This window comes from Eulemur rufifrons, chromosome 10, assembly GCF_041146395.1.
Source record: "Eulemur rufifrons isolate Redbay chromosome 10, OSU_ERuf_1, whole genome shotgun sequence".
Lineage (NCBI taxonomy): Eukaryota > Metazoa > Chordata > Mammalia > Primates > Lemuridae > Eulemur > Eulemur rufifrons.
The window spans coordinates 5826633-5850726 of NC_090992.1; the positions used below are offsets into that span (position 1 = coordinate 5826633).

General features: G+C 55.2%; 2 protein-coding genes across 12 annotated transcripts in view; one reads left to right on the forward strand and one right to left on the reverse strand.

Annotated features, from left to right (window-relative positions):
- The window catches only part of CTNNA1 (catenin alpha 1), a 151455-nt gene extending 139302 nt beyond the window's left edge, over positions 1-12153 (forward strand). For 9 of the 11 annotated variants that reach the window (XM_069483702.1, XM_069483704.1, XM_069483706.1 and 6 more), the window contains 7 exons: positions 1495-1695; positions 2227-2378; positions 5903-6013; positions 7504-7685; positions 7824-7929; positions 9762-9896; positions 10927-12153. In XM_069483702.1, coding sequence (XP_069339803.1) covers positions 1495-1695; positions 2227-2378; positions 5903-6013; positions 7504-7685; positions 7824-7929; positions 9762-9896; positions 10927-11214 — 1175 coding nt within the window. In that variant the 3' untranslated portion in view covers positions 11215-12153. The remainder of the gene's footprint in view (positions 1-1494; positions 1696-2226; positions 2379-5902; positions 6014-7503; positions 7686-7823; positions 7930-9761; positions 9897-10926) is intronic. The other 2 variants (XM_069483703.1, XM_069483710.1) reach the window with 2 other exon arrangements.
- Positions 12154-17713: 5560 nt separating this feature from the next.
- SIL1 (SIL1 nucleotide exchange factor) overlaps positions 17714-24094 on the reverse strand; it is a 197744-nt gene continuing 191363 nt past the window's right edge. Inside the window, exons 8-10 of the mRNA XM_069484092.1 lie at positions 20790-20886; positions 20242-20406; positions 17714-18245 (exon numbers count right to left, since the gene is read on the reverse strand). Of these exons, the coding sequence (XP_069340193.1) occupies positions 17889-18245; positions 20242-20406; positions 20790-20886 (619 nt within the window). The 3' untranslated portion in view covers positions 17714-17888. The remainder of the gene's footprint in view (positions 18246-20241; positions 20407-20789; positions 20887-24094) is intronic.

Here is a 24094-nt window from a genome sequence, read left to right on the forward strand (position 1 = left end):
TTTTCTTATTGTCATTTTCCATCCTATTCTATCCTACCTGTGGCCTCAGAACAAAGAGACCCTTCTGGAGTCTCTGCCTGCAGTCTGTTGGCAACTCAGAGAGAGGAGAGTTCTCCTGGTCTACGGGGCATTCTGAAGGCCAAGGGTGTTGGCACCACAGTGGCTTTATTCGTTACTCCCTTCCAGATACTGTCATGTGTAACTTGGCTGAGTATGTTAGCAAAGGTTGTGAGGGAAGGGACAGTGTCTTCTGGAAGTGGATTAAATCAGAAACCAGTCCTGGATAATGACACGTCAAAGCATTAGGTAGTCAGGACTGGCAAAAAAAAAAAAAAAAAAAAGAAGTCCAAATGTGTTTCTTAAACAGACTGCATTTCCCGTGTTGTTCTGGCTCTTCCAGAGAAACTTGGCCCATGAGTCTTCCACCCATCATGCCAGGTACTCTCGTAGTCTCAGGGAGTGAGCAGGTCTTGCTGCTTTTAAGAATTCTTACATGTCTTGAAGAAACTCCTTTGTGAGTAGGAGGGAAATGGACAACCTGGGGCTTTCCTTTGTGTTGCCTGCCTGCTGCATGGAGTCTGGGCAGCCCCATCATTGGCACTGTTTGTTAGTGTCTCTGTAGTTCTGGGTCAGTGAGAACATTCCCTCTCCCATTCTAGGTTTGCCCTACAGATCTGCATAGTACCCATAATTCATTTATCCACTCTTCTCTTAAACATTTTGATTGTTTCCATTTTGCTATTACAGATGAGGCTGAACAAGTGAACCCCTTGCTCTGGGGTTCCCAAAAAATACTGTAGCTTTCTGCCTTGAGGAAAAATAGTTTTTGTATGTCCTCCAAACTCTGCTTTCTGACTGGCAGGAGCCATTTGTCAGCTTAACAGGATTTAAGGGTTTCTGCCTCTCAGGACCCTCCAAGGTAAATACCACAGCAGGCCCATCTGCGTACCATGACCGGGTTACTAAATACTTCGCCTCATCCTGCAGCACCTCCAGAGGAGACTTCAACCTGCTTTCTAGCACCTTCTCCGATCCCAGGGCTTGCTGATAGATTGTCTGGATATCATCAGCATCCCCTAGCAGGAGAGGGGAAGGCCAGGATGGATAAAGCCTTACAGTGAACTTTTGTCCCGATTTAGACTTTCTTTGGGACATAAGATCAGTGAAATTATTGAAGAGGAGGGAAGTTACTGAGGTTTCTGTAAGAATTTTCTGTCTGGCTTACAGAAAGAAACAACTGTGCCTCAAAGATAGGCGCCTCTCTCTCTCTCTCTCTTTTTTTTTTTTAAACCTGGAATGAAGATTGGTATTCTTGGGCGTGATCACAGGCTGAGTTTCTGTGGAACAGTTAATCTGGCGCCTCCAGTGAAATGATACATGTAAAGCTTTTGGCACTGTGGCTGGCACCAAGCAAACACGAGATCATGATGGATGCCAACTCCAAATTGTCATGGAAAGCCATCTCCCTCATGCAGCTCTTTGCTTGTTCCTCAGAGAATCATATTTTGGAAGATGTGAACAAATGTGTCATTGCTCTCCAAGAGAAAGATGTGGATGGGCTGGACCGCACAGCTGGTGCGATTCGAGGCCGGGCAGCCCGAGTCATTCACGTGGTCACCTCAGAGATGGACAACTATGAGCCAGGAGTCTATACAGAGAAGGTTCTGGAAGCCACTAAGCTGCTGTCCAACACAGGTACAGGGACTCTCTCCCTTTCCAGTGCTCCCCACACACAGTTGGCCTGGGAAGGGCAGGCCGTCCTTAGCTCTGGCCCCGAGCTTAGGAAGCAGCCAGAACTCTGCTGTCCTGGGACTGCAGACCTGTGAGAAGTTGGTCAAATTCAGGCTTCACAAGCACATTTTCTTCATGTGTATCTCATGAGGAATCACGGGACTAATTCTAAACACACTATTTAATATGAACTTCTGAGTTAAGTCTCCTATTAGTGAATAAATACTAAATTAACATGGGTCCCATTCTTAAACAAGACTTTAGGTTCTCATTGCAAGTTCTAACCATCCAAAACCTATATTGCGGAGACAAAGATGATGATTTTAGTCTTTCTAAAATACTGAATTTAATTTATTTCAATCGTAAATACCCTTCACATAGGTAGAAGCAGAGGCTCTTCATCATAAGCCTCCCCTCTGCCTGCCTGCCTGAGGGATTGGGGGCGGGCTGGTGGATGCTAGACCGGGGCATCTGCCTCACCTCTTTCCCCTGCAGTCATGCCGCGTTTCACTGAGCAAGTGGAAGCGGCCGTGGAAGCCCTCAGCTCTGATCCTGCCCAGCCCATGGATGAGAACGAGTTTATCGATGCCTCCCGCCTGGTGTACGATGGCATCCGGGACATCAGGAAAGCCGTGTTGATGATAAGGGTGAGTAACTGCATTTCAGACATTTTAACAGCTTCTTTCTTATCATTTGCTAAACTTGAGCAATGCATCATTCTGGAGCTCAGCAGATGCAGTGGCAGTATATTAAAACCATGAATCTAAAAGCTGTTAGAATGAGATATATTTAATTATGTTGTCTAAAATGACTGTTAGTTGTAAGTTAGAGCTCAAACTTGGGCTGAGAAGGGGAACTAGCATGAATTGACGATTCAATTTAGGGCAGTCTCCACAATGTGAGGCTTCAGTTTAAGAAAGGAAATTACAGAAAATAAAGATTCTCAAGCTAATTTCAGAGAAGGGAGAAGCCTGTTAATGCAGGTTGAAGTTATTTTTCACGTGGAGTGCGCCTCTCCTTGAAGGGCTGCAGGCAGACAGGATGCTAGAACCAGGGTGTTCGGGGTGAGGGTTAGGGGCTGTGGCAGCCCCTGGTGATGCCCCCAGGCTCACGGCCAAGTGTCGAGCTTCTCTCCCCACAGCTAAATGGAAGTGCCACCTACTCTGGGAAGAAGCCTTTCAGGGCAGAGGAAAGAGGCCTGTGGGGCATCCGTGGTCTTGCTCCTGGCTTACTGTCCTGCTCTCTGACACTGTTCCGGTCTTAATTCAAGAATCATCCTTCCAGCCCCTGGAAGTTTCTTGATATCTTGTCCTCCCCCGACTTCAGCCTCACTTCCGTAGCCACACCTCAGCCCTTGCCCACAGCACTGTCTTCACCCCTCCCAGTCTGACCATTTAGCCTGTTCCCCCTGGTACTGTGACTCCCAACAAGCCTTTGAATCCCCTGTGGTCTTCATTTGGTGTGTCCTCCCCATTTGTCACTCTTGCCTCCTCGGCCCCTTGGTTCTCGTATAACTTTGAGTCTGTAGTTCACCAGTATAATCGCGCCTCTGCCCTGTTGGGCTTCCTTGCGCTTGCCTCGCACCGTGCAGTGCTGGTGAAATCCTGCTCTGCCCCCGGTAGACACTCCACCCACAGCCACCTGCTCTCGCCTGCGGCACAGTGTGGGGCAGCCGGCCGTCCCACTAGGGTTGCTGAAGCGCGGCTGCCAGTGGCCCTTGGTGCCTGCAGCGGGCACTCGCCCACCCACCCACACGTGCCCCCATCCTCTCTGTCTGGCCTTGTTGCCGATTTCACTGAGGATACTTAGGCCGTTAGAACCCCCCACCCCCAGCTCCCACCCCTACGCCATGGACTGTGCTGCTGCTAGCACCACGGGTGCCCTCAGCAGTGCTCCTGGCTGAGGCCATGCCCTGCACTGGGACACTCTTAATAGATCCCTCTGCCTGCAGTTACTTCTCTCATTTTAAGGGGAAGAAAACCACCCCCATGCAGTCTCCTTGGCTGGTTTCTCCCCATGTTTTGAGCCTGCTGACACTGGTGTGGCCTGTTGTGAAGTCCCTGACCGCTTCTCCTTTCCACTATACTCATTCTCTTGGCGTGTGGTTCCCTGGTGAATCCATCTAGAGGCTGACTCTGAGTTCCAGCTTGTCTAGCCAACGTGCCAGCTCCCTCCCACACTTACTATGCCCAAGAACAAGCCCCTGATCTTTTCAACCCCAGCCTGCTCCGTGCAGTCGGCCCCGGTTACTTGAGGGCAACTCCCTCTTCCTTTGTCGGGCCCAAGCCTGGGATTCCCTTTGATTCCTCTTTTTGTCTCAGACCTCACATCTGCTCTGTCTGCAGATCCTATCGGCTTTCCCTTCACAGTAGAGAATCTGGACGTGTTCTCACCCTTGTCCAAGCGCCCAGCCCCTCTCAGCTAGTTTCCTGCTCCCACCCCCAGGTGCCTGCTGTCTCATTGTCCCCAGGGCAGCCAGCGTGACTGCTCTAAGCGTCGCCCAGATCATGCTGTCTTCTGCACCAAACTCTTCAAAGGGCACCTTGCCACGCAGTCCCTACACTGGCCTGCGTGGTCTTTTGGGACCTGAACCTGTCACCTCTCCAGTCTCCTCTCCCCCTGCTCCCCCTGCTCCCCCTGCTCCCCCTGCTCCCCCTGCTCCCCCTGCTCCCCCTTTTGCTCACAGGGCTCCCGCTGAGCCTGTGACATGAGGCAGTGAGCTGAGTCCCTCTTCTGTGGCCTCCTTGCTATTCATGCAAGTCCCCAGGTAGACCCTCCATGTTGCCACCTGCACTGCTTTGCGAGTACCTCCCCCGTTATTCATCACTGCTTTGTTTATTTATAGCACTGATCACTTTTATTATGTCATACAATTCACTCGTTTGGTTTGTTGTCATTTCTCCCATTAGACTATATGTGAGAGCAGAGATTTGGCCTGTCAGTCACTTTGTATCTCTGGGGCCCAGAACAGTGCTTGGCACACAGATACTCAACAAATATTTGGATAAACGAAAAAGAGTTATGTAGTTTTTCTTGGCAAGAACAGTTCTTGGGTCCAGGATGGGCGGCGGGGGAGGTTAGGAAGCAGAGGCGATGTTAGGAGGCCCTTCTTTGAAAAGCTCCTTAACAGACTCGGCACACGCCAGCACCGAAGGTATCTGTGACTGTGGCATTAACATTGCCAGTGCTGGCATCGTGATTTGTGCCACCAAGTCAACAGGACCCCAGGACCTTGTGCTGATACATGCTCTGTGGCTCTCTGGTGCCTTGTGTGACCGCCCACTGTTCTTGCCTCATCTCATCCCGGGACAAGGCCTAGACACTCCTGGGGTTTCAGAGCGCTTCTCACACGTCCCCTCATTTTAACCTCACAGCAAGTGCTCGGGCGGGGCTTGGATCCGGTCCTGGGCAGATGAGGGACTCGCCTCACTGCCCTCCCTGTCACAGGCCAGCCTGCCGGGCTGAGAGCCAACCCCAGCTGTTTCGCCTGCTGCCCCCTTACCGATAACTGCCAGAAAACGACATTATGTTTCAAGTCAGTAGCTAATCACTAGAGGCTGGTAGTTTGTGCAAAATAAGAGTTTTATTTCATAATTAAAGCAAAGAGCGAGGACCAGTAATCAGTCCCTGCGGTGTTTACTCAGCCCTTACCTGCCACATTCTCCCTCTTTTCCTTTGATAAAAGTCAAAAGAATACTTTAAAATACATTGCCTGTTTTGCTCCTCTAAGCAGCCTTGGTACCGAACAGAAGGCCCGATACTAATTTATTTAATTTTTTTGCCATAAAGTTGGAAAGTTACACAAATCTTAATGCTGTATAAAACCCCTCTGTTTTTAAGTCAGCATCTTTTCCACCCAGGACAGTTTTCACCTTTGTCTTCAGCTGCAGTGTTGGGGAAGGACGTTAAAAAGTGAAAGCCATTCGTGACACAAAGAATCTTGACTCCCTGGTAGAAACCGAGCCCTGCACGTCGTGAAAGAAACCAGGCGCTGTGGGAAGGGCTAGTGTGCGGCCCAGGACGAGTGATGGGCAATTTTAACGTTGTTACCCACACCACTGGGGCGCTGCAGTTAAAATCCAGAATTTTGGGCCTCCTTGCCCCTGGCCAAGAGGCTCTGGTGCATGGCCCGGGGCTACGTCTGACTCACGATCTCTTTCTTGGTGGGCAGACCCCTGAGGAGCTGGATGACTCCGACTTTGAGACAGAAGATTTCGACGTCAGAAGCAGGACAAGCGTCCAGACGGAAGATGATCAGCTGATAGCTGGCCAGAGTGCCCGGGTAAGGAAGCCGTCCCTGGGGCCGTGTCGCTTGCTCTGCAGACCCTCCTTGTCCCTGCCAGGCCTTGCCCTTTTCTTTTCCAGGAAAAAACTCTCAGTATTCAGAACGCCATTCTGTCCTTTCTCTGGCAGTAGGACTGAAGTCATCCACATTGTGGCACCTGCTAGTCCATTGTAGGTTCTTCCAAAGTGTCTCCTCAGCTGGGATCGGGACAGTAACATTGGCCTCCTCAGCTGTGCCCTTGGGCTTTGCTTTGTGATAGAGCCCTGGGTCAGGAAAGGCCTAGAATTTAGTCAATGCAACATTTGTTGAAAGGATTGTGAAATTTGAAAAAGATTGCTGCCTTTGCCCATCTCAATGATACCATGGGTATGAACTATTTAATTATTCATGGATTTCAAAAAATAACAGTGGTACATTCAAGAATACCAGTCAGAGCCACTGCATTCATTTGAGTCATTAAATCTTCAATCAATAGCATTTATGTTTTTGGGAGGATGCCAAGAAATATTTCTGAGGAGTCTTTTATTTCACTCCTTGGAATTCCATCCTGCACAGCAAGCGTATCCCTGCTTTCAGCCCTACTTGGTCATGGGCACTTTGGGAAGCCGAGAGGGAGGAGCCCAGCCCTGGGTCTGTGGGCTTCAGGTGGGCAGCAGGCCTCCAAGTGCTGCTTCAGTACAGTTTAAATGCCATGTCAACTAGCTAAAATGAATATTTATTGGCAAATTCTCCTCTGCACTTTCTTCAAAATACCCATGCTAAAACCACTTTCAGTTCACCTTGAAAAGTTGGAAGTGTCCACTCAGGGCCCCCGAGGGAAAGGGCTCCACTCCTTTCCTCTCCCACTGAAGGAGGCAGAGGATGAGACTTTTAAAGAATTCAGTGGCAGGCCAGGTGTGGTGGTTCACATCTGTAATGCTAGCACTCTGGGAGGCCGAGGCAGGAGGATTGCTTGAGGCCAGGAGTTTGAGACCAGCCTGTGGAAGAGCAAGATACCATCTCTACCAAAAATAGAAAAATTAGCCAGGCAAGGTGGTGTGTGCCTTTAGTCCCAGCTACTCGGGAGGCTGAGGCAGGAGGATTGCTTGAGCCCAGGAGTTGGAGGTTGCTGTGAGTTATGATGACGCCACGGCACTCTAGGCTGGGAGACAGAGCAAGACCCTGTCTCAAAAAAAAAAAAAAAAAAAAAAAATTAAGTTATACTAGCTTATCTCCCTGCACAGGTGTGATCACAAAGCCTCCACATTAACCTTCTACCCCTCATACTCTGTTTTCCTCTACACTGTGTTCTTGAAAGTGGGTCAGAAATTGAGGCTGCTGTTTTTCTGCAAAAAAATGAGAAGAAATAGCCCTTCAGGCAAAATGAAACCTATTAAAGCATTATCCTACCTATGTCATAGATTGCCTGTTGGAAATATTCTTGGCTAATGCACTCTGAGAACTTCATACTCTCTTTATGTAAGAGCTTTCTGTGCTTCTGATCGTAGGCGATCATGGCTCAGCTTCCCCAGGAGCAAAAAGCGAAGATTGCGGAACAGGTGGCCAGCTTCCAGGAAGAAAAGAGCAAGCTGGATGCTGAAGTGTCCAAATGGGATGACAGTGGCAACGACATCATCGTGCTGGCCAAGCAGATGTGCATGATTATGATGGAGATGACAGACTTCACCCGGTAAGCAGTGTCCCAGCCCCCGCCAGGCGGGCGGCTTTCTTACTTCCTGGCCATGTTGCTTTGAAGACATCTCCTGTTTTCCACTCATCTCCAATAGGAGGGGCTTCATGTACAATTATCCTCATTCTCTCTTTTCAGAGGTAAGGGACCACTCAAAAATACATCAGATGTGATCAGTGCTGCCAAGAAAATTGCTGAGGCGGGATCCAGGATGGACAAGCTTGGACGCACCATTGCAGACCATGTAAGTGACAGACGGGGGTCTCTGAGCTCCTGGAGGGCTCGGCAGCCCAGCCTGCTCCCTTCCTGAGGTGGCTATAATGACAGGCCTCATGGGCCACAGCACTCTTGACCCTCCTCTCTAGCAGTGTTCTTACCTTGCTAACCTACTTAAACAGCATAAATTTTTAAGGATTTCTTTATTCCTGTTCCTTCTTTGACAACTCTTAGGAGCTAGGCCCCGTGTGCACGTGAGCACATCTTGGGAGCAGGTGTGTATGTCGTGAAATCTCCCATCACTTGACAGCTAAAACCAGCCTCGGCCGTGACTGTTTGTCATGTCCAGTCTCTGTCCCCAGAACTTCGGCTCTGGGCAGGAGCTGCCTCTGTGAGCCCCGATGCACTGGACCCAGCCGTGTACGCGCCTCTCCTAAGGGTTCATTGCGTATGAGAATCAGGGGCCCTTGAGCCAGTGCTGTGGAAGGCTAATGTGCCCCACTGGGGACAGGCTTCTGTGTCCTCAACCACCCCACCTGCATCCCTTTATCCCCTCATACCCATAGCTCCAAAAATGGGGTTCCTACTCCTGGAAATTTTGTAACACATTCCTTTGATGCTCCAAGACTTACCAGAGCAGCTTTTTCTCAGTTAGTTTTTCTTTGTAGTTGACAAACTCCCCACCCTTTTCTCTGAAGCATCTAAACTCTCAGCCTCATCTAGGCCACAGGATGAGTGACAGCTGTCCCTCAGTACTCAAGCCAAAGATTTTGCTTGACTCTGCTCTTTTTCATAGTCCAGTAATAAGCCCTGTTGCTTGTACTGGCCACACGGGACTTGACGCAAACCAGTGGTTTCCTGGCTGCAGCCACCAGCTCAGTCTAGACCGCCACGTGCCTGGACTCCTGCAGCCCCTCCTAAGTGATTTCCTTCTCTTCCTCTCTTCACTCCATTCTCACCACAGCCACTGACGCTGTCATCTGAAAATGCAAATCAGACATGGTCCTGTCCTGCTGCCGCAGCTGCTTAGAATAAAATTCAAAGTCTCCAACATGGTCTCCAAGGCCTCATTTTACACCACTTTTTGTTATTCACTGGGCCCCAGCTACAATGGAAGAAAACGTTTTCTGTAAACACTTGAGAGGTGTTCTGTGTTTCCTGCTTTGGGTAAAGCCTTCTAAGCCAGCCCTGATCCAGGAGTCCCCAAAAGCCTAAGTTTTAGCAGCAAGATAGGAACTGGGCAGGGGCTGCCCTTTGCTCTGTGACTGGGCGGGACTTCACCATCCACAGGTGGTCTTTGTCTTGCTTTGGTTGACGCATTCATCCTCCACCTTGGCCTAGAGTGAGTGTCTCCTGTCACCAGGCATTTATCGTGTGCATGGTACTTGCACAGATAAATACCGTGGAGCAGAAGAGCTGTTGGGTGGTTATCTTACCCCGCTGAGAACACCTGGCTTCTCCCCAGAACCAGGCTCCTGCTTGCTCAGGCTTTGTCTCACCTTGAGGACTGCGGGCTTCCAGCTGCCGTAAGGGCCGAGGCAGAGTCCTGGGCAGTGGTGGTTTCCCTGCTGTCATGGACCGAGGTAGAGGAAGGTCAGAAGGTCTTTACCTACCGCCAGTGCCGTGCAGCGCAGGGTTCCGTGAGTGGCTTCCGTCGTCTCACTTGCCCCCGTCCCCAGGCAGCGCAGACAAGGCACCGGGGGCTCAGGTCGTTGCGTAATTCATCTCTTACCCTTTGCTCCAGCCAGAAGCGAGGAAGCACGTTCGTGCCGCACACGGGCGTTCAGAGAGAGCCTTGGGGGTGGGGTGTTGCTTGGGCCAGGCCTGGCGGGCTCCGTGCTAAGCCTGTGTTCCCCCCAGTGCCCAGACTCGGCCTGCAAGCAGGACCTGCTGGCCTACCTGCAGCGCATCGCGCTCTACTGCCACCAGCTCAACATCTGCAGCAAAGTCAAGGCCGAGGTGCAGAATCTCGGCGGGGAGCTCGTTGTCTCTGGGGTAAGTGCTGTCTGTGGAAAAGGCTGGTCAGTGGGAAGCTGCTGACCCTTGTCAGAGAAGAAAGTAGCCTCTGTCCACACACACTCCTCAGCTGCCCTGAACAGGGGACGTGTGCCGCGTAGGAACCCCAAGTTGGGTCTCAGTCCCTGGAGGCCAAGGTCCGCACACTGTCTGCTCCTTGCTGAACTGCAGCTCTTTTGGGTGACAGCTGGGAGCCATTACAAGGGCTGGCCACTTGCTGGGGAAGAGTATTTTTATCTTCCTTGCTTTTCTTCCCCCAGACAGGAATTAAGCCTGTTCAAAAATGACAGAGTAGACCCAGGCTGCTTTCTCCCAGACCCTCCAGCCCCCAAAGTGTCCGAGTGCTGGCGCTCTCGTTCCTCTCTCCAGGTCACAGTTCTGGGCCCCTTCTCATCTTGGGCAGGGAAGAGTCGTCGTCTTGCTGAGTGTAGTGGGGTCCATTGCGTCCCCATGGCTTCTCCTAATCCCTTCGAATTTCCTTTAAAAGAAGTATTTTTCATGCTGAATCTACTGATGGTACCATTTGCTCATCTGCTACACCATGAACGCACCTGGGCTGTAGGGAGCAGTCCTCCATATTCCCTGAGGGGAGGAGACCCCATCATGGGGCAGTTGTCACACGTTCCATGTCGGTGGCCTTCTCCATCCCTGCTCCCCCCTCCAGCTATTCATGGCACCTGTGCTTCTAGCACTGGGATCACTCGGTGCCGAAAGGAAGGTACAGCTCCCCGTCCAGCTGGTTTGAATAAATGAAAACTTGAGGGGTGGGGGCGAGCAAGGTGCTTCTGCTTTTTCCTTGTTGCTCCCTTTTCTTCTTCGAAGGATCTGAGAGCAGGCACTTCCGGGCTCTGTGGCTCAGAGCAGCCATGGAGAGGGCTGATCAGTCATGGGGCTGCCCAGTACTCCTGCCCTGGGGACGGGCCCGGGCGGTGGGGGGTGCTCCTGCCGGGCATGGCCAGGCCCGCTGGACATCAGGCCCGCACTCCTCATGCCCCTGTCTGCTTCTCAGGTGGACAGTGCCATGTCCCTGATCCAGGCAGCCAAGAACTTGATGAATGCGGTGGTGCAGACGGTAAAGGCATCCTACGTGGCCTCCACCAAATACCAGAAGTCTCAGGGCATGGCTTCCCTCAACCTTCCCGCGGTGTCATGGAAGATGAAGGCACCTGAAAAAAAGCCCTTGGTGAAGAGAGAGAAACAGGATGAGACACAGACCAAGATTAAACGAGCGTCTCAGAAGAAGCATGTGAACCCGGTGCAGGCTCTCAGCGAGTTCAAAGCCATGGACAGTATCTAAGTCTGCCTCAGCCAGGCGCCTCCACCCTTTGGGCCTCTTGAAGATCTTTCATTGTTCTTCACTGAAATGAATTTGCTAAATAGAACACTGATGGTAGATTCCACAGGGAAATAGTCAGATTTGAACTTGTCCAGGTGGTGCATTTTGCAAGGACATGTTTGTGTTTAAGTTGGTCAAAAATGCTTTTAGAATTCAGGAGCATATTTCTAGCTATATTTTTTTATATGCTTAAGTAAAAATTCCATAACCAAAGAGATTCCCACATTAACTTGTTAGTAACACTCTGGCCACTTTGGGATGCCAGTTCTCTTAGAATTCTCTCAAGCCCAGACACTACCGCTAAGAGAAGAGCATTTGACTCGACCTCGGTTCAGAAGAGGCTGCAGGTGCAGGCAGCTTGGCTGCTTTTAGGTAACCAAAGATGCCCCATGGTGAGCAACCTGGGTGTCTTAGGAAGCAGTCTTTGGAGAAGGAATTTTCCCAGAAAGATCTTTAAAGGGACAAACCATATGAAACCCAGTAAAACAAAATGTATCACGAAGAAAACTGATTACTCTTTATGACATGAAATGAGAATTTTAATGCATGGTTACAATTACTAATGTACTCTGCTGCAGGACATTAATAAAGTTGCTTTTTGCAGGCTAGAATGTCATGATGCCGTAATCAGAACATGCTTTTTCCCCTTTCTTCCAGCTTCAATTGCAAATTCATCATTGGGCTCACTTCTAATAATTGCAATGTTTCCTGCCTTAGGCTCGCAACAGAAGCCTGACAAAATAGTGTTTGCTTAGGTAATAATTTAGACTTTACCTTATTTGTGATTACTATAGCAATTACTATAGCTACAAGGCCTAATTTTACTGTCTTATTTAAATTTTATGAATTTGAATGTTTTTTACACTAACTTTTCCCAATAAAGTCCACTATGAAACCACGTCTAAGGGCCAGAGTCATTCTCGCTGCCTTGAGGTCATGGATTTGCCCACAGCACCTGCAGTGCTCAGGGTCCTGCCCGGTGTCCTTTCTTCCCAGGACAGCGTTGCTCAGGGAGGGAAGACCATGCCCGTGGCTCTCGGCCGTGCTAGCTTCAGCATTTCCTTCACATGTCCCATCAAAAGTCCCCTTATCAAAAAGAACTCTTAACAAATCCTTACCCATCTTCCTTCACAGCGTCGAGCCGCTCTCCATATCCATTTGTTTCTGTTGTCACCTCCACACGGGCAGGGATCTTTATTTTGTTCACCATGAATTTCCAAGGCTCACGACCCTTCTGCACATGAAAGGCACCAGAGAAATATTTGCTGAGTGGTCTCCAGCTGCTGGGCCTGGGACAAGCACAAGCTGGGACTGCCTCCCTCTCCATCCTGACACTTCTGGCTTCTCAACCAGGACATGCCCCTGGGCTGAGCAAGCTCTGTGACCTGCTTCAGGTGAGGCCTGGGAACCAAGGAGCCAAGGACAGCAGCCAAGAGCCCCACCTCCCGCCACGGGCGCCTCCCCAGGACGGCTCTGCCCTTGTCCCTGCCCCGCTAGTCACCCAGCAGTGGCTCCCACGCCCCTGCGCAGATACTTAGCAGCCCTGACCCTCACAGATTCCAGACCACCCTCCACCCAGGCCAGGGCCACCTCCCCACCGAAGGAAAAGAGAAGGAGCTGCCATGTGCTGGACACCCCAGAATACACCTGGCCTTTCCCCCATCACCCCATTTCATCTGTACAACCTGCGAGATGCCAGTGCCATTGCTGCATCTCCAGCTTTCCGTCTGAAGAAGCCAACTCAGAGAGGCAAAGCCCTGCACCCACGTCACATGGCAGCAAGCGGCCCCGCCCACCACTCAGCTTCTAGACCGGGTCCCTCTAAAACCCTCAGGTTCGTCATCCTTCTGGCACCCCAGAGGGCCTTCAGTGGCATGTGATGCCAGTGGCCACTCCTCCTGCCTCGTCACACTTCTACATCTCCGTGGTTTCCATACCCTTCGCCCCTGCCTGCTCATCTTTACCAGCTCATTCCCCGAGTGACCTCTCGTATCCAGGGTCCCAGGCTCAGACCTGGGTCCTGTTCTCCGTTCAGCCACAGCAGCCCTGAGGCTGGCCACTCCAAGCAGTGGTGACTCCAAGCAGTGGCGACGTAGATGCTTAACCACGGGCTTCCCAGGGCAGGGCCGGGGCGGATGCGTCTGTCTGCACACACATTCATTTATAATACATTTTACTGCTATACAGGATTGTAGCCTGTAATTTACAAATAATAATAAAATACACAATACTTTTACTCTAAATTCCATCTACCAATTGATTCCTAGCGAAGGCTTCCATTGATTTTTGCTGAATTGTTGCATCCACAGCCAACCTATAGTTCTAACAAGACTAGTTCACCGTGGATGTTGCTCGTTATTTTTGTGTACTTAAGGAGCAAAACAACAAAAACATGTTGGAATTTCACTTTTGTCAGTGAGTGACTTCTTTGCTGAATCAGGTAATAGTTGTCAAGTACTGTAAGACAATTTCCTCCATTTGTGCTACTGACACTGTAAGTACTATAGGTGACACACTTTTAAGTTTAATTGGCATTATTAACATTTTCTTCATTATTTTAAGTCTAGTCAATCAGCAAAACATTCAGCCTTGATCGGTAGCGTTTCCCGATTCCCATGGAGCACATACTCCCACATCGATTTCAGGCCATGGACTGAAGTGCTGGGCGTGGCTGGAGGGAAGTGCAGCGTGTGCACGTGAGCTTGTCCCCGCCAGCAAGAGCACAGGGAATGGGAAAGGTAGTAACTAGGAAAGGATGAGCTTTGAGTTATTGACCTTTTTAAACTTAGGCTGACGTTTATACAGTAAAATCCACTCTCTGTGGTTTATAGTTCTACGAGTTTGGACAAATGCAGTCCTGTAACTACCACTGCAGTGAAGACACAACACGGTTCCATCACCCCTGGCCCCAAGAGCCCCTTGTGCTAGCCCAGTCAAAACATCCCCCTAACCCTAAGTCCTGGCAACACCCTTCCCCTATGATTTTGCCTGTTCCAGAAGGTACATAAATGGCATAATAAAAGACTGCGTACTGCATTGAGTCTGGCCACACAACGCATAATACCTTTGAGATGCGTGTATGTTGCGTCCATCAGTAATAGCTTGTTTCTTTTCATTGCTGCGTAGTATTCCATCGTAAGCACGTACCGTAGTTTGGCCATTCCCCGGATGAGGGACATTTGAGTTGTTTCCACTTCTATTTTTTACAAGTGACATTGATACACACACTCACATGCAGGTTTTTGTGTGAACACAGATGTCCGCTTCTCTTGAGTGAAACCAGGAGTGAGACTGCCGTTGTCGTACGGGCTGTTTCCATGAGGGCCGCACCATCGTGCCCTCCCGCTCGGCATCCTCGCCGGCACGCGGTCTCGTCAAGCCGTGTTTGGAGATTTTCAGCCACTCTCACAGGTGTGTGGGGGGTCTCGTTGCGGTTTTAATTGGCATTTCCCCAGCTGACGACAGTGAGCGTCTTTACGTGTGCTTACCTGTCGCGTGTGTATCTGCGTTGGTGGAATGTCTGAAATCACATCTTTTGCCTAATTTCTAATTGGGTTTTGAGAGTTCTTTACATATTCTGGACACAAGTCCTTTGTCAGACATGAGATTTGCAAATGTTTTCTCCCTGTTTATGGCTTATCTTTTTGTTCGCTTGACAATTTCTTTCACAGAAAAAAGGTTTTAATTTGGTGAAGTCCAATGTATCAGTTTTCAAATTTTGTAAATGGTGACTTTGGTGCTGTATCCCCTCCCATTCTATTTGCCACCTCGTGCCCTCGTGCCCTGGCACCGCGCCTGGCTCCCAGCAGTCCTCGACCACGTGTGGTGAGTGAGCGAACGAACGGGCAGCACTCTCCTCAGCCAGGCTGACAGGCTGGAGCCACCAGGCCCTGCCGTGGGCCACTCGGCCCCTCACCCCCATCACCTCCTCCAGCAACACTGAACTTGTGGGCTCTACAGAGGGACCGCTCCCCTCCCCCTCCCCTCAGGCCTTCCCGAGGCTGAAACCCTGTCCCCACCTTACCTGGCTTGTCCTTCAAGCATCCTGCAGGTCGCAGCTTGGTCACCGCCTGCTCTGGGAGGCCAGGGGCCTTCTCAGCCGGAACCGCCCGAGGCTGCTCCCGCCCGTCTGCCCCCCCAGACCACGAGCTCCCCGACAGCAGAGCCGTGACCCACTAATCTCAGAAGCCCGGCGCATAACACACTAATGCTCAGCAAATACAGTGTGGATGAAGGGAGGAACGAGCACGTGAATTAACAAAACCAAGTCTGCTGAGGGAGGGGTGGGGACCTGGACCCCCCATCCGTGTCCCCACACAGACCACCTGGTTCAGCCCAGCCCAGGAGCAGGGAATCCACAGTCACGCAGGCCTACGGGGTGTCAGCCAGTCACGGCTCTCAGTCTAGTCCTGGCCACAAGGCCCAGAGCCCTGTGGCCCTACCGTGTGACAGGGGTCAGCAGAAGAGGAAAGCGGCCGTCAGGCCCCATAGGAAGAGGTCACAGCACCCCATGTTCTGGTGGCCATGGCCCCCATTACCATTCCCTGCCTAACGTGGAGCCCTGGTCACACTCCCAGGATGGCACCGAGTGGGAAGGCAGAGGAGGGGTCCTCCCAGACCTGCAGACGATTGTCAATGCTGAATCGGGAGGTGGAACCAGAGCCCACCCCCAGCAGCCCAAGCCTGAACCCTGGGCCCCCCCACTGTCTCCCTGGAGGGTCTGCGTAACAGCCCGGATGCACCTGGGTGCGGCCCCACCGCACCCTCCCCGACGCCTGAGTGTGTGCGGAGGGGCCAGAGGGTGGCAGTGGTCCCACCACCGGGCCTGCGGGCCCAGCAGCCCGGCGCTGGTCCCACTCCCTTACTGCGGCCCCCAGGTGCTCCTCCTGTGCCCCCGAAGTCCCCTCACTAGTGGCACTCCTGCCCTGGGGACGCCTTCCCATACTCCAGGGTCAGACCCTGCTGGTCACAAGAGGCCTCAAGCCCCAGCCTTGCCCCAACACCACGCCAGGGCCTCACCCGGCCGCCCTCCGCACTCGCCACACACTCACTGGCGCTTGGTCGTGGCCTGCGCCTGCCCAGCCCCGCGCCCTGCCCTCTCCCTGCCCCCCGGCCCTTCTCACACCCGCCCACGGAGCCTGCTGACACCACGGCTAATGTGTCTCTTGACCTTGGCCAGGTCCTGGCACCTCCTTCCTGAACCCTGTCCTGCTCTGCTGTGCCACACCTGCCCAGCCATCGCCCTGGCCCTCCCGCCACCGCCTGTCAAACAGCTCAGCTGCTCGGGGCTGTGTGCTCCCGCGAGGTCCCCAACCTCTGAGCTGGCTGCCCAGAGACTCAGCTGAGAGCTGGAGGGCAGCGGTGCCTCTAGTCCAAGCCCCGCCACGCCCGCGCCCTGAGGCGTCCTGCTCCTCCCAAGCCTCACGCTGGGCCCTGCTTCCCGCCGCCCTCCTGGGGTCCCTGCACAGGCTGCAGCTCTGCTCCCAGCTTTCGGGGTGTTGTGGCAGGAGATGGGTAGGGGAGGGGCTGAGAAGGGCCAGGTGCTGAACACAAGGACTGTAGGGAAAGGGTCACCCACAGACCCCAGGTTTCTCTGGGCCTCAGTTTCCCCCCAGCTCAGTGAGAATGAGATTTCTACAAGCTAGGCGTGGCCTGGAGCCAGGGACAGGAGGGTCCTGCCCCGGACCGGCCTTTCTGACTTTCCCCTCTGGAGGCTGCAGGAGCTGCAGAGCTGGCGGCCGAGCCTCTGCTGCACTGCGCACGGCTGGAACACACCAGAATCCAAATCTGGAAAGCCCAGAGCTGGGGTTGCCGTGGCAACCTGCAGCCGACTCCCAGGCTGGCGCTCAGCCTCTCTGGGGAGGGGGCTGGGACTTGCCAGGCTCGGCTGTCCCCACCTGCAAGGCCTCCTCCTGGGGCTTGACCCAGCTCCCACTTGGACACGGGAGGGAACAAGGGCACCTTGTACCGCTGCCCTGTCGCCGGGCCCGGCAGGCTGCGCTGGCCCGGGCCCCACCGCCGGTGCTCGCTCTCCCAGCGTGAGAACCCACGGGCCTCAGAGTCCAGCAGGCCACCCAGTGTCCCTCCACCAGCCAGGCCCACACCCACTGCTCCCGCACCGAGCCCGTCGGCTGCCCTGGCACCCCAGGTGTGGCCCTTCCACCAGGGCCAGTGAGGTGACCCCACCCTGCCTCTCAGCCAGGGTGCCCAGCACCGCGTGCTGCTTCACCCACGTCCTCTCTCCTTCAATGGCACTTGCTTTTGACAGAGGAGGAAGCAAGGTCAGGGATGCTAAATGACTTCCCAAGGTCAGGGAGCTGCTATGTGGGAAAGAGCCAGAAGTTTCCAGCTCCTAAGCCCAGACCGTTCCCATGGAGCCTGTTCCCGGAAGCCCCGGGCTGAACCACCCCACGACTCACCTAACCGCCCTGGGGCTCCCAGGCACAGCCCTCAGCCACAGGGCGAGCCGTCTGCACACACAGTAGCCAGACAACGGCCTTCATGTTCCATTTAATGGCCAAGTCAACACTGCCCAGATGGTGCCCTCCTGCCTGATGTCCCCCGAGGAACCCACCCAAGCTGCGCCCCTCGGCCTCACTAGCTGTGTCCCAGTCTAGTCTTGCTGTGGGGTGGCCTCATCTCAGCTCCTTCCGCAAGCCCTCGACAGAGCTCAGCAGGTCCCGGAAGTAGCCCTCGTCCTCACCATCCTGGAGCTCCAGGCTGGCCAGAGCCTGGTACTCAGCCTGCAGGCTGGCCAGCGTCCTGCCGAGCGAGGGGTCCCGATGGTAGTGGTCCCGGCAGGTGGCCAGGAGGGCCCCCAGGGTCTGCAGCACCTTCTCTCGGGCGTCGTGCCCGGGCAGGGCCAGGAGGCGTGCCGTGATCTCGCACCAGCCCTGTTCCCGCAGGCCTGGCAGGAGGAGCACCTGGCGATACTGCTGCAGCTTCTCTGGGGACGTGTCCTGGGTCAGCTCGGCCTCCTCCTCGGCAAACATCTGCCACCGCACAGCCACGCAGGGTGTGGTAGTGGGGAGAGAACACACAGGAGGGGTCAGCTCCCACACGGCCAGCTCTGCCCGTCAGACACGAAGGCACGTGGGCTACCCGTGTGCCCCACCCTCTGTCTCTGTCCCCCTGGGACTCCAAGGACCTCAGGGGAGAAGGCCCACGGAGTCACGCCTGCTCCCCCGCCCATCCATGTGTCTGCCCATGTGTCTGTCCACCCACCCACTCGTCTGAAACACCTGTGCAGGGCCACCTGCTAGAGAACCAAGACGGAGACGCGGTCCCTGCCCTCAGGGAGCTCAGCGTCTAGCAGGAGAATAAAAACTATCCGAATGATTCCTAAATAGCTGAATAAGTCATCATCTAACAGCGCAGCGTGCCGGGGACAGGCTGGGTTCAAATTCCTTCTCCCCCCACTGACCAGCTGCACGACCAGAACTGGCACTCAGCCCCTCCGACCCGGGCCATCGTCCTCCCGTGGAGACTAGTCAGAGCCCTCCGGGGCCGCAGGAATGACACACACAAACAGGAGCTGGATGTCAAGTGCAATCCGCCATCCACCCCTCCACAAACGGTAGCTACGTCAGCACCGTCACCGCCTCATCTGTCATTGTCACGGCTACCGCTACAGGCCTCTGAGGGAGTGGCTGCGGCTGCAGGCCTGCGGCATGGAGGCGGAGGTCACCTCCCCGAGTTTTCAGGGGTCAGGGGGAGTCCTCCCAACAGACGCGGGTGGACGCCAGTCACACGCGGGAGGACCATGACCACGTGTCCCACCTGGCCCACCTCGTGTCTGAAGAATGGCAGGATGTTCTGGTTGACGGGCACTGGGGCCCCGAGGGCCAAGCTGGGCCAGAACACAGAGCCTGAGTGTCCCTCCAAGGAGGGTGGCCTTTGTGTCAAGGGCCTGGGGAGCTAAGGAAAGTGTGGGCTGGGTGACACAGGGAACTCCTCCCTCCCTAGTCACGACAGTACCCGAGACCTCCACCCGCAGCTCCCAGGACCCGCCGGCTCAGACCACACCCGAGACACCAGAAGACAGAGAGAAGTTTCTCCCGGGAAGTGCCCAGCTGATGTAGATGCCCCTTTCCAGGTTCACTGGCCCATTCCCAGGATGTCACCTGTGCCCAGGCCTCATTAATGGGATCTGAGCAGCACACGGCTGCCCTGCTGTTCTGAGGAACTGGATTTCTGCAGCTTGGACCGAGAGAGACAGAGACAGACTGAGAGACAGAGACAGACTGAGAGACAAGAAAGGCAGAGCGAGCAAGCGGGGAGGACTGACAGAGACGCAGCAACAGACAGTGGCCACCCCCTCCCCCCGCCCCCCCCAACTGGGAGAGAGGCGGGGGAGGGTGTGCAGGGCACGGGGAGGGGCCCCTCGGGCTCCAACATGAGCGAGCCGAGCCGCTGGCCTCCCTTTCTCCTCAATTTAGATGCTTCTCAGGCTTGCAAAGAACCGAAGGGGGCCGGGCACCAAGTCTCTCCCAGGTAGCAAGCAACTGGGCCCCTGGGGCTCGCAAGCAGCCGTTCCAAGGCCCTGCCTGGAGCTCAAGCTCCCACAAGAGGCACCTCCAGGTTTCTAGAATCGTAGGAGTCAGCGCCATCCTAGCCCTGGGCTGCCTGGTCTCCTGGCTGCCGCCATGGCTCACCCCACTGCTCCTCTCCACACCCATCCTCGCGGTTCCCCGCTGGGGGGGGTGCCCGGCTGTTTCTGGGCTTCCATCACGCCGGCCCCTCTGCCCGCACTCGGCCCTGACCAGGGCCAGCCCGCCCCGCCTGCCCACTCCCCCAGCCCTCAGGTTTCTGCTCGGCCACCCCATCCCAAAGGACAGCCTCACTAATGTCCCAGGTCTCTTCCGTCCACCCACCGTCCATTCCTCCCTCCAGACGGAGAGGAGAGAGACTCGGGAAGGGGCCTGGTCTCGAGGCCAGCAGCAAATGCAAGGCAAAGTGAGGGACAGCAGGGCAGGCCCGGGCACTCACCTTCTCGGTGACCAGGTCATAGAGCAGGGTGACCACACGCACGGCCAGCACTTCCGTGCCCTTCTCCTGCACCAGAGTCCTCAGGACCTGCAGCCCGCCCAGCTTCAGGAACTGCTGCTGTGCGTAGGGGAAGTGGCGCAGCAGGGAGCACAGCGCGAACAGGACCTGGCGAGGCAAAGGCCCGGGTAGGTGACGGGCCACACAGGGCTGGACCTGCCCCGAGGCCCACAAAGGCAGCAGAGGCCCAGTCCCCGTTCTTCCCGGGCCCATGCAACACCGTGGGCACAGGTCTACCCCGGAACCTGGATGCTTTCGACATCGCCTTGTGGCAAATGGCGGATAGACAGAGGCCCAGGGCAGGAAGCCGGGGGCGAGGCCCAGGCAACTTGACACGCTGCCATCTGCTTTGAGTGTGACCTCTCCCCGCACACCAGCCAGTGGGTGACACACAGGCCCCCAAGGGTGACAAGCACAGCCTGGAAAGGGACCCTTTCCTTTCAGGGCCACAAGCGTGCTGGGGGCCGGCAGGAAGCAGGGTGGAAATGCACCTTCTTCTTTGTGGCGAGCGGGTGCTCCGTGGCCAGGACGACCAGCAGCTTCTGCAGGGCTCCGCCTTCGACGGCCTCCACCTGGACCCTCGGGTTGCTGGGGAAGGAAGCACAGGGCAGCGTGACCTCTCTGCCGCCGGGGACGGGGTGGCGAGGACCGGACGACACACCGGCCATCCTAGGGGGAATCAAGGACTAACGGGTGTGGACCCGCCTGGGCGCAGTGACCTACGGCACAGACGGCAGGGCCGAGGGCCCCCACACCAGTCCCCGACTCCCCAGCAGCCCGTGGCAGGGGTGAGCCGGGAAGGTGAGTCTCCTTATCATTTTAAGATCCTTCCGATGCCAAAGGTGCTACTCCCGTGTCCCTCATACGGGAAGCCTTTCTCGATGCTCCCCAGGCCAGTGCTGGGTGCTCCTCTTTCCACGGTCCCAGGCACGTCACACACAGGGGGCCATTGCTAATGGGTCAGTTCCCCTCTGGGTATGGAGTGCATCTCCGGTCCTGGATCTGCGCTCCGACGACGGCACAGGAAAAACGCTGTGGGAGAGGCAGGCGGAGAGCGCGAGACCCGGGGAGCCTCTGAGCAGCCTCGCAGATCCCTGCCCGCTGCCCGGCCCGCTCTCCGCGGGCAGCTGCTGCGCTTTCTCTCCTGCACCCTCAGTGCTCAGCACAGAGCCTGCCGTGCCATGGGGCCCCGGCCGACAGCGAACGAACGAACACACGTATACAAACATAAATGTACCACCAAACAAACGGGCAGCACGGAAGCGCTCAGAACCCAGAGCTGCCTCTGGAACCCCCTTCCCCGTCCTGCGCTGGAGAAACAGCGATCCGATTACAACAATTTCAGGCGCAGCCCCCCTGGATGAAAGGACACGGGGGCCAGCCTGTGGCTCACACCTAGGATCCCAACACCTGGGGAGACTGAGGTGGGAGGATTGCTTGAGGCCGTGAGTTCAAGATCACCCTGGGCAACACAGAGACGCCGTCTGTACAAAAAATTTAAAAATTAGCCTGGCATGGCAGCACGCGCCTGTAGTCCCAGCTACTCAGGAGGCTGAAGTGGGAGACTCGCCTGAGCCCAGGAGTTTGAGGCTGCAGTGAGCTATGGTGACAGCACCGCACTCCAGCCTGGGCAACACAGGGAGACCCTGTCTCAAAAAAACAAAACAACTTTAGTGAACTGCACGTATTCACTTAAAAAAAAAAAAAAAAAAAAAAAAAAAAGGATGTAGGGCCTCCGTAAGGGGACATGGCTGGAACCCCAGCAGGACCCCCTGTTGCTGGCTCCTTGCTTTCTCAGATCAGTTAGTGATCAGTTAAGGAGCAGGTGCCAAACTCGGGGACCTATATGGTCAGGCCTGTGGGGAAGGGGAAGGCTCTCCCACTCAGCACCCACTTATGAGGCCCCGGAGAAGAGAGGGGGCAGGCAGACAAAAAGCCTAAGGCCAGCAGCACAGGGAGGGGCCAGCCAGTGTCAGACAGTGGCTGTCACACCCACCCACACGGCCCACAAAGGGCACCAAAGTCTACCAATGTCTCGTCTGTCTCTGGCTGCCTTACCTTCACACGGCCACAAGCTCCCTGGAGACCCCAAAAGCACCTGCTCCTCCTGACCCCCGACCCTCCTACCCAGGGGCCCTCATGGCATCCTGGAAAGTAAGGCCGGCTGCCGGCAGCAAAGACAGATTGGCAGGAGTTGGCTCCTGGTCCCAAATCCAGAAAAGCAGGGAGGCAGGTAACGAGAGAGGTCACACATTGCGCCACTGCTGGCAGGAGGCGGCCGGATGGAACAAAGTGGGGCCCGAGTCATTCCCACAGGATGGCTCAGCCCTTCCATGCCCACCAGGAAGCAGCTGCACGGTTCGAGGCAGACCTAGCGTGCTGAGCCTGTTTCCTGCTGGAACACGGAAGCTCCTCATGCCTCTGTCCCCGTGTCCTCTCAGGCGGAAAGGAAGCGCGGGCGGGCCCACCGCAACTCCGCGTCTGAGGAGCAGCCTGGAGACAGCCGGAGTCCCTGGGGAAGGGAGGCTGACAGCTCCTCTCGGAGAGGCAGGTGGGCACCAGCGCAGGGGGGCTGGGAGCCGAGCTCTCCCCTGCCCTCCGCTCCCCACCCAGAGAAAGGCAGCTGCTTCAGCAAAGCGTGAGCTAATTAGGGCCCTCTGCCATCATGTGCCTGAGGAGCGCTCACCCACGACCACAGGTCTAGGAAGACAAGACGACCAGGCTGAGACAGTCACACAACAGCAGACGCTGCCTCCCACGGAAGGGAGCACCATCGAGGAGCCCCAGCCCTCCCGCCCCCGGAGCAGCAGAGACAGAGCCCACCACAGCACGGCACCGTCCTGGCCCCGGGACACCAATCGCCCAGGCCTGGCAATCAGAGCCCTTCCATTCTCTGTCCCGAACCAGGAAAAAGAGACGTTCTCTTCTCCAGAAGGCAGACCGACATGAGCCGGGAGCCAGGCCCGCAGCAGCATGGCCCGCGCGCCTGCCTCCCTCTGGCAGAGCCCCCGCTCCCCACGGAGGGACGCCCACTCAGGGTAGGAGAGAACAGAGCTCGAACACAGGACAGGTGAACCAGAGAGAGAACGAGAAACCCTGCTGACCTTTGTAGGCTGCCGAAATCACCTTTAGAAGGCAATAAACCTACTTTTTCACCTGAAGGGCCTGGGTGGGTAGGGCAGGACCGTGGGCCAAACACAACTTGTGACAGAGCACAGCCTGGCAACCCTGGGCCCTGCCCGGCCCTCTCCCACGACCAGCTGACGCCCACTCCCACCCAACCCTGGGCCCTGCCCGGCCCTCTCCCACGACCAGCTGACGCCCACTCCCACCCAACCCTGGGCCCCACCCCAGGGCGCCCACGGCTTCAGCAGTTGCATTAACCCCCTTCCGCAGCAGCCTTTCAGTCAAAGGTTGACAAAATGCAGCACAGGGAAGGGGGAAGACCAGGCCTGCGTTTCCAGACGCCGCTCAGTCCGTCCAGGCGAGGACAAGAGTTGGGCACTTCATGAGCTTTCTGTCCCCAAGGGCAGAATCTGCTCCTAGAAACAGACCCCCACTCCCAGGCGGCTCAGCCTCGGACTCTGAAGGCCCACAGTGGTGCAGTGGTGTGGCTGGGGGAGATAATGCCCCAAATAGCTCAGAGGAGGGTCTGGGGATACGCGAGGGCCAGGGCCCAGAGGACCCTCCGTGGGAATCCTGTGAACAATGGCTGGTGACCTTGGGTAAGTCCCTCGACTTCAGTTTCCTCACCTGTGAGGCAGAGCTAAGGCCGCCCTGTGTTAAAGGTAGAATA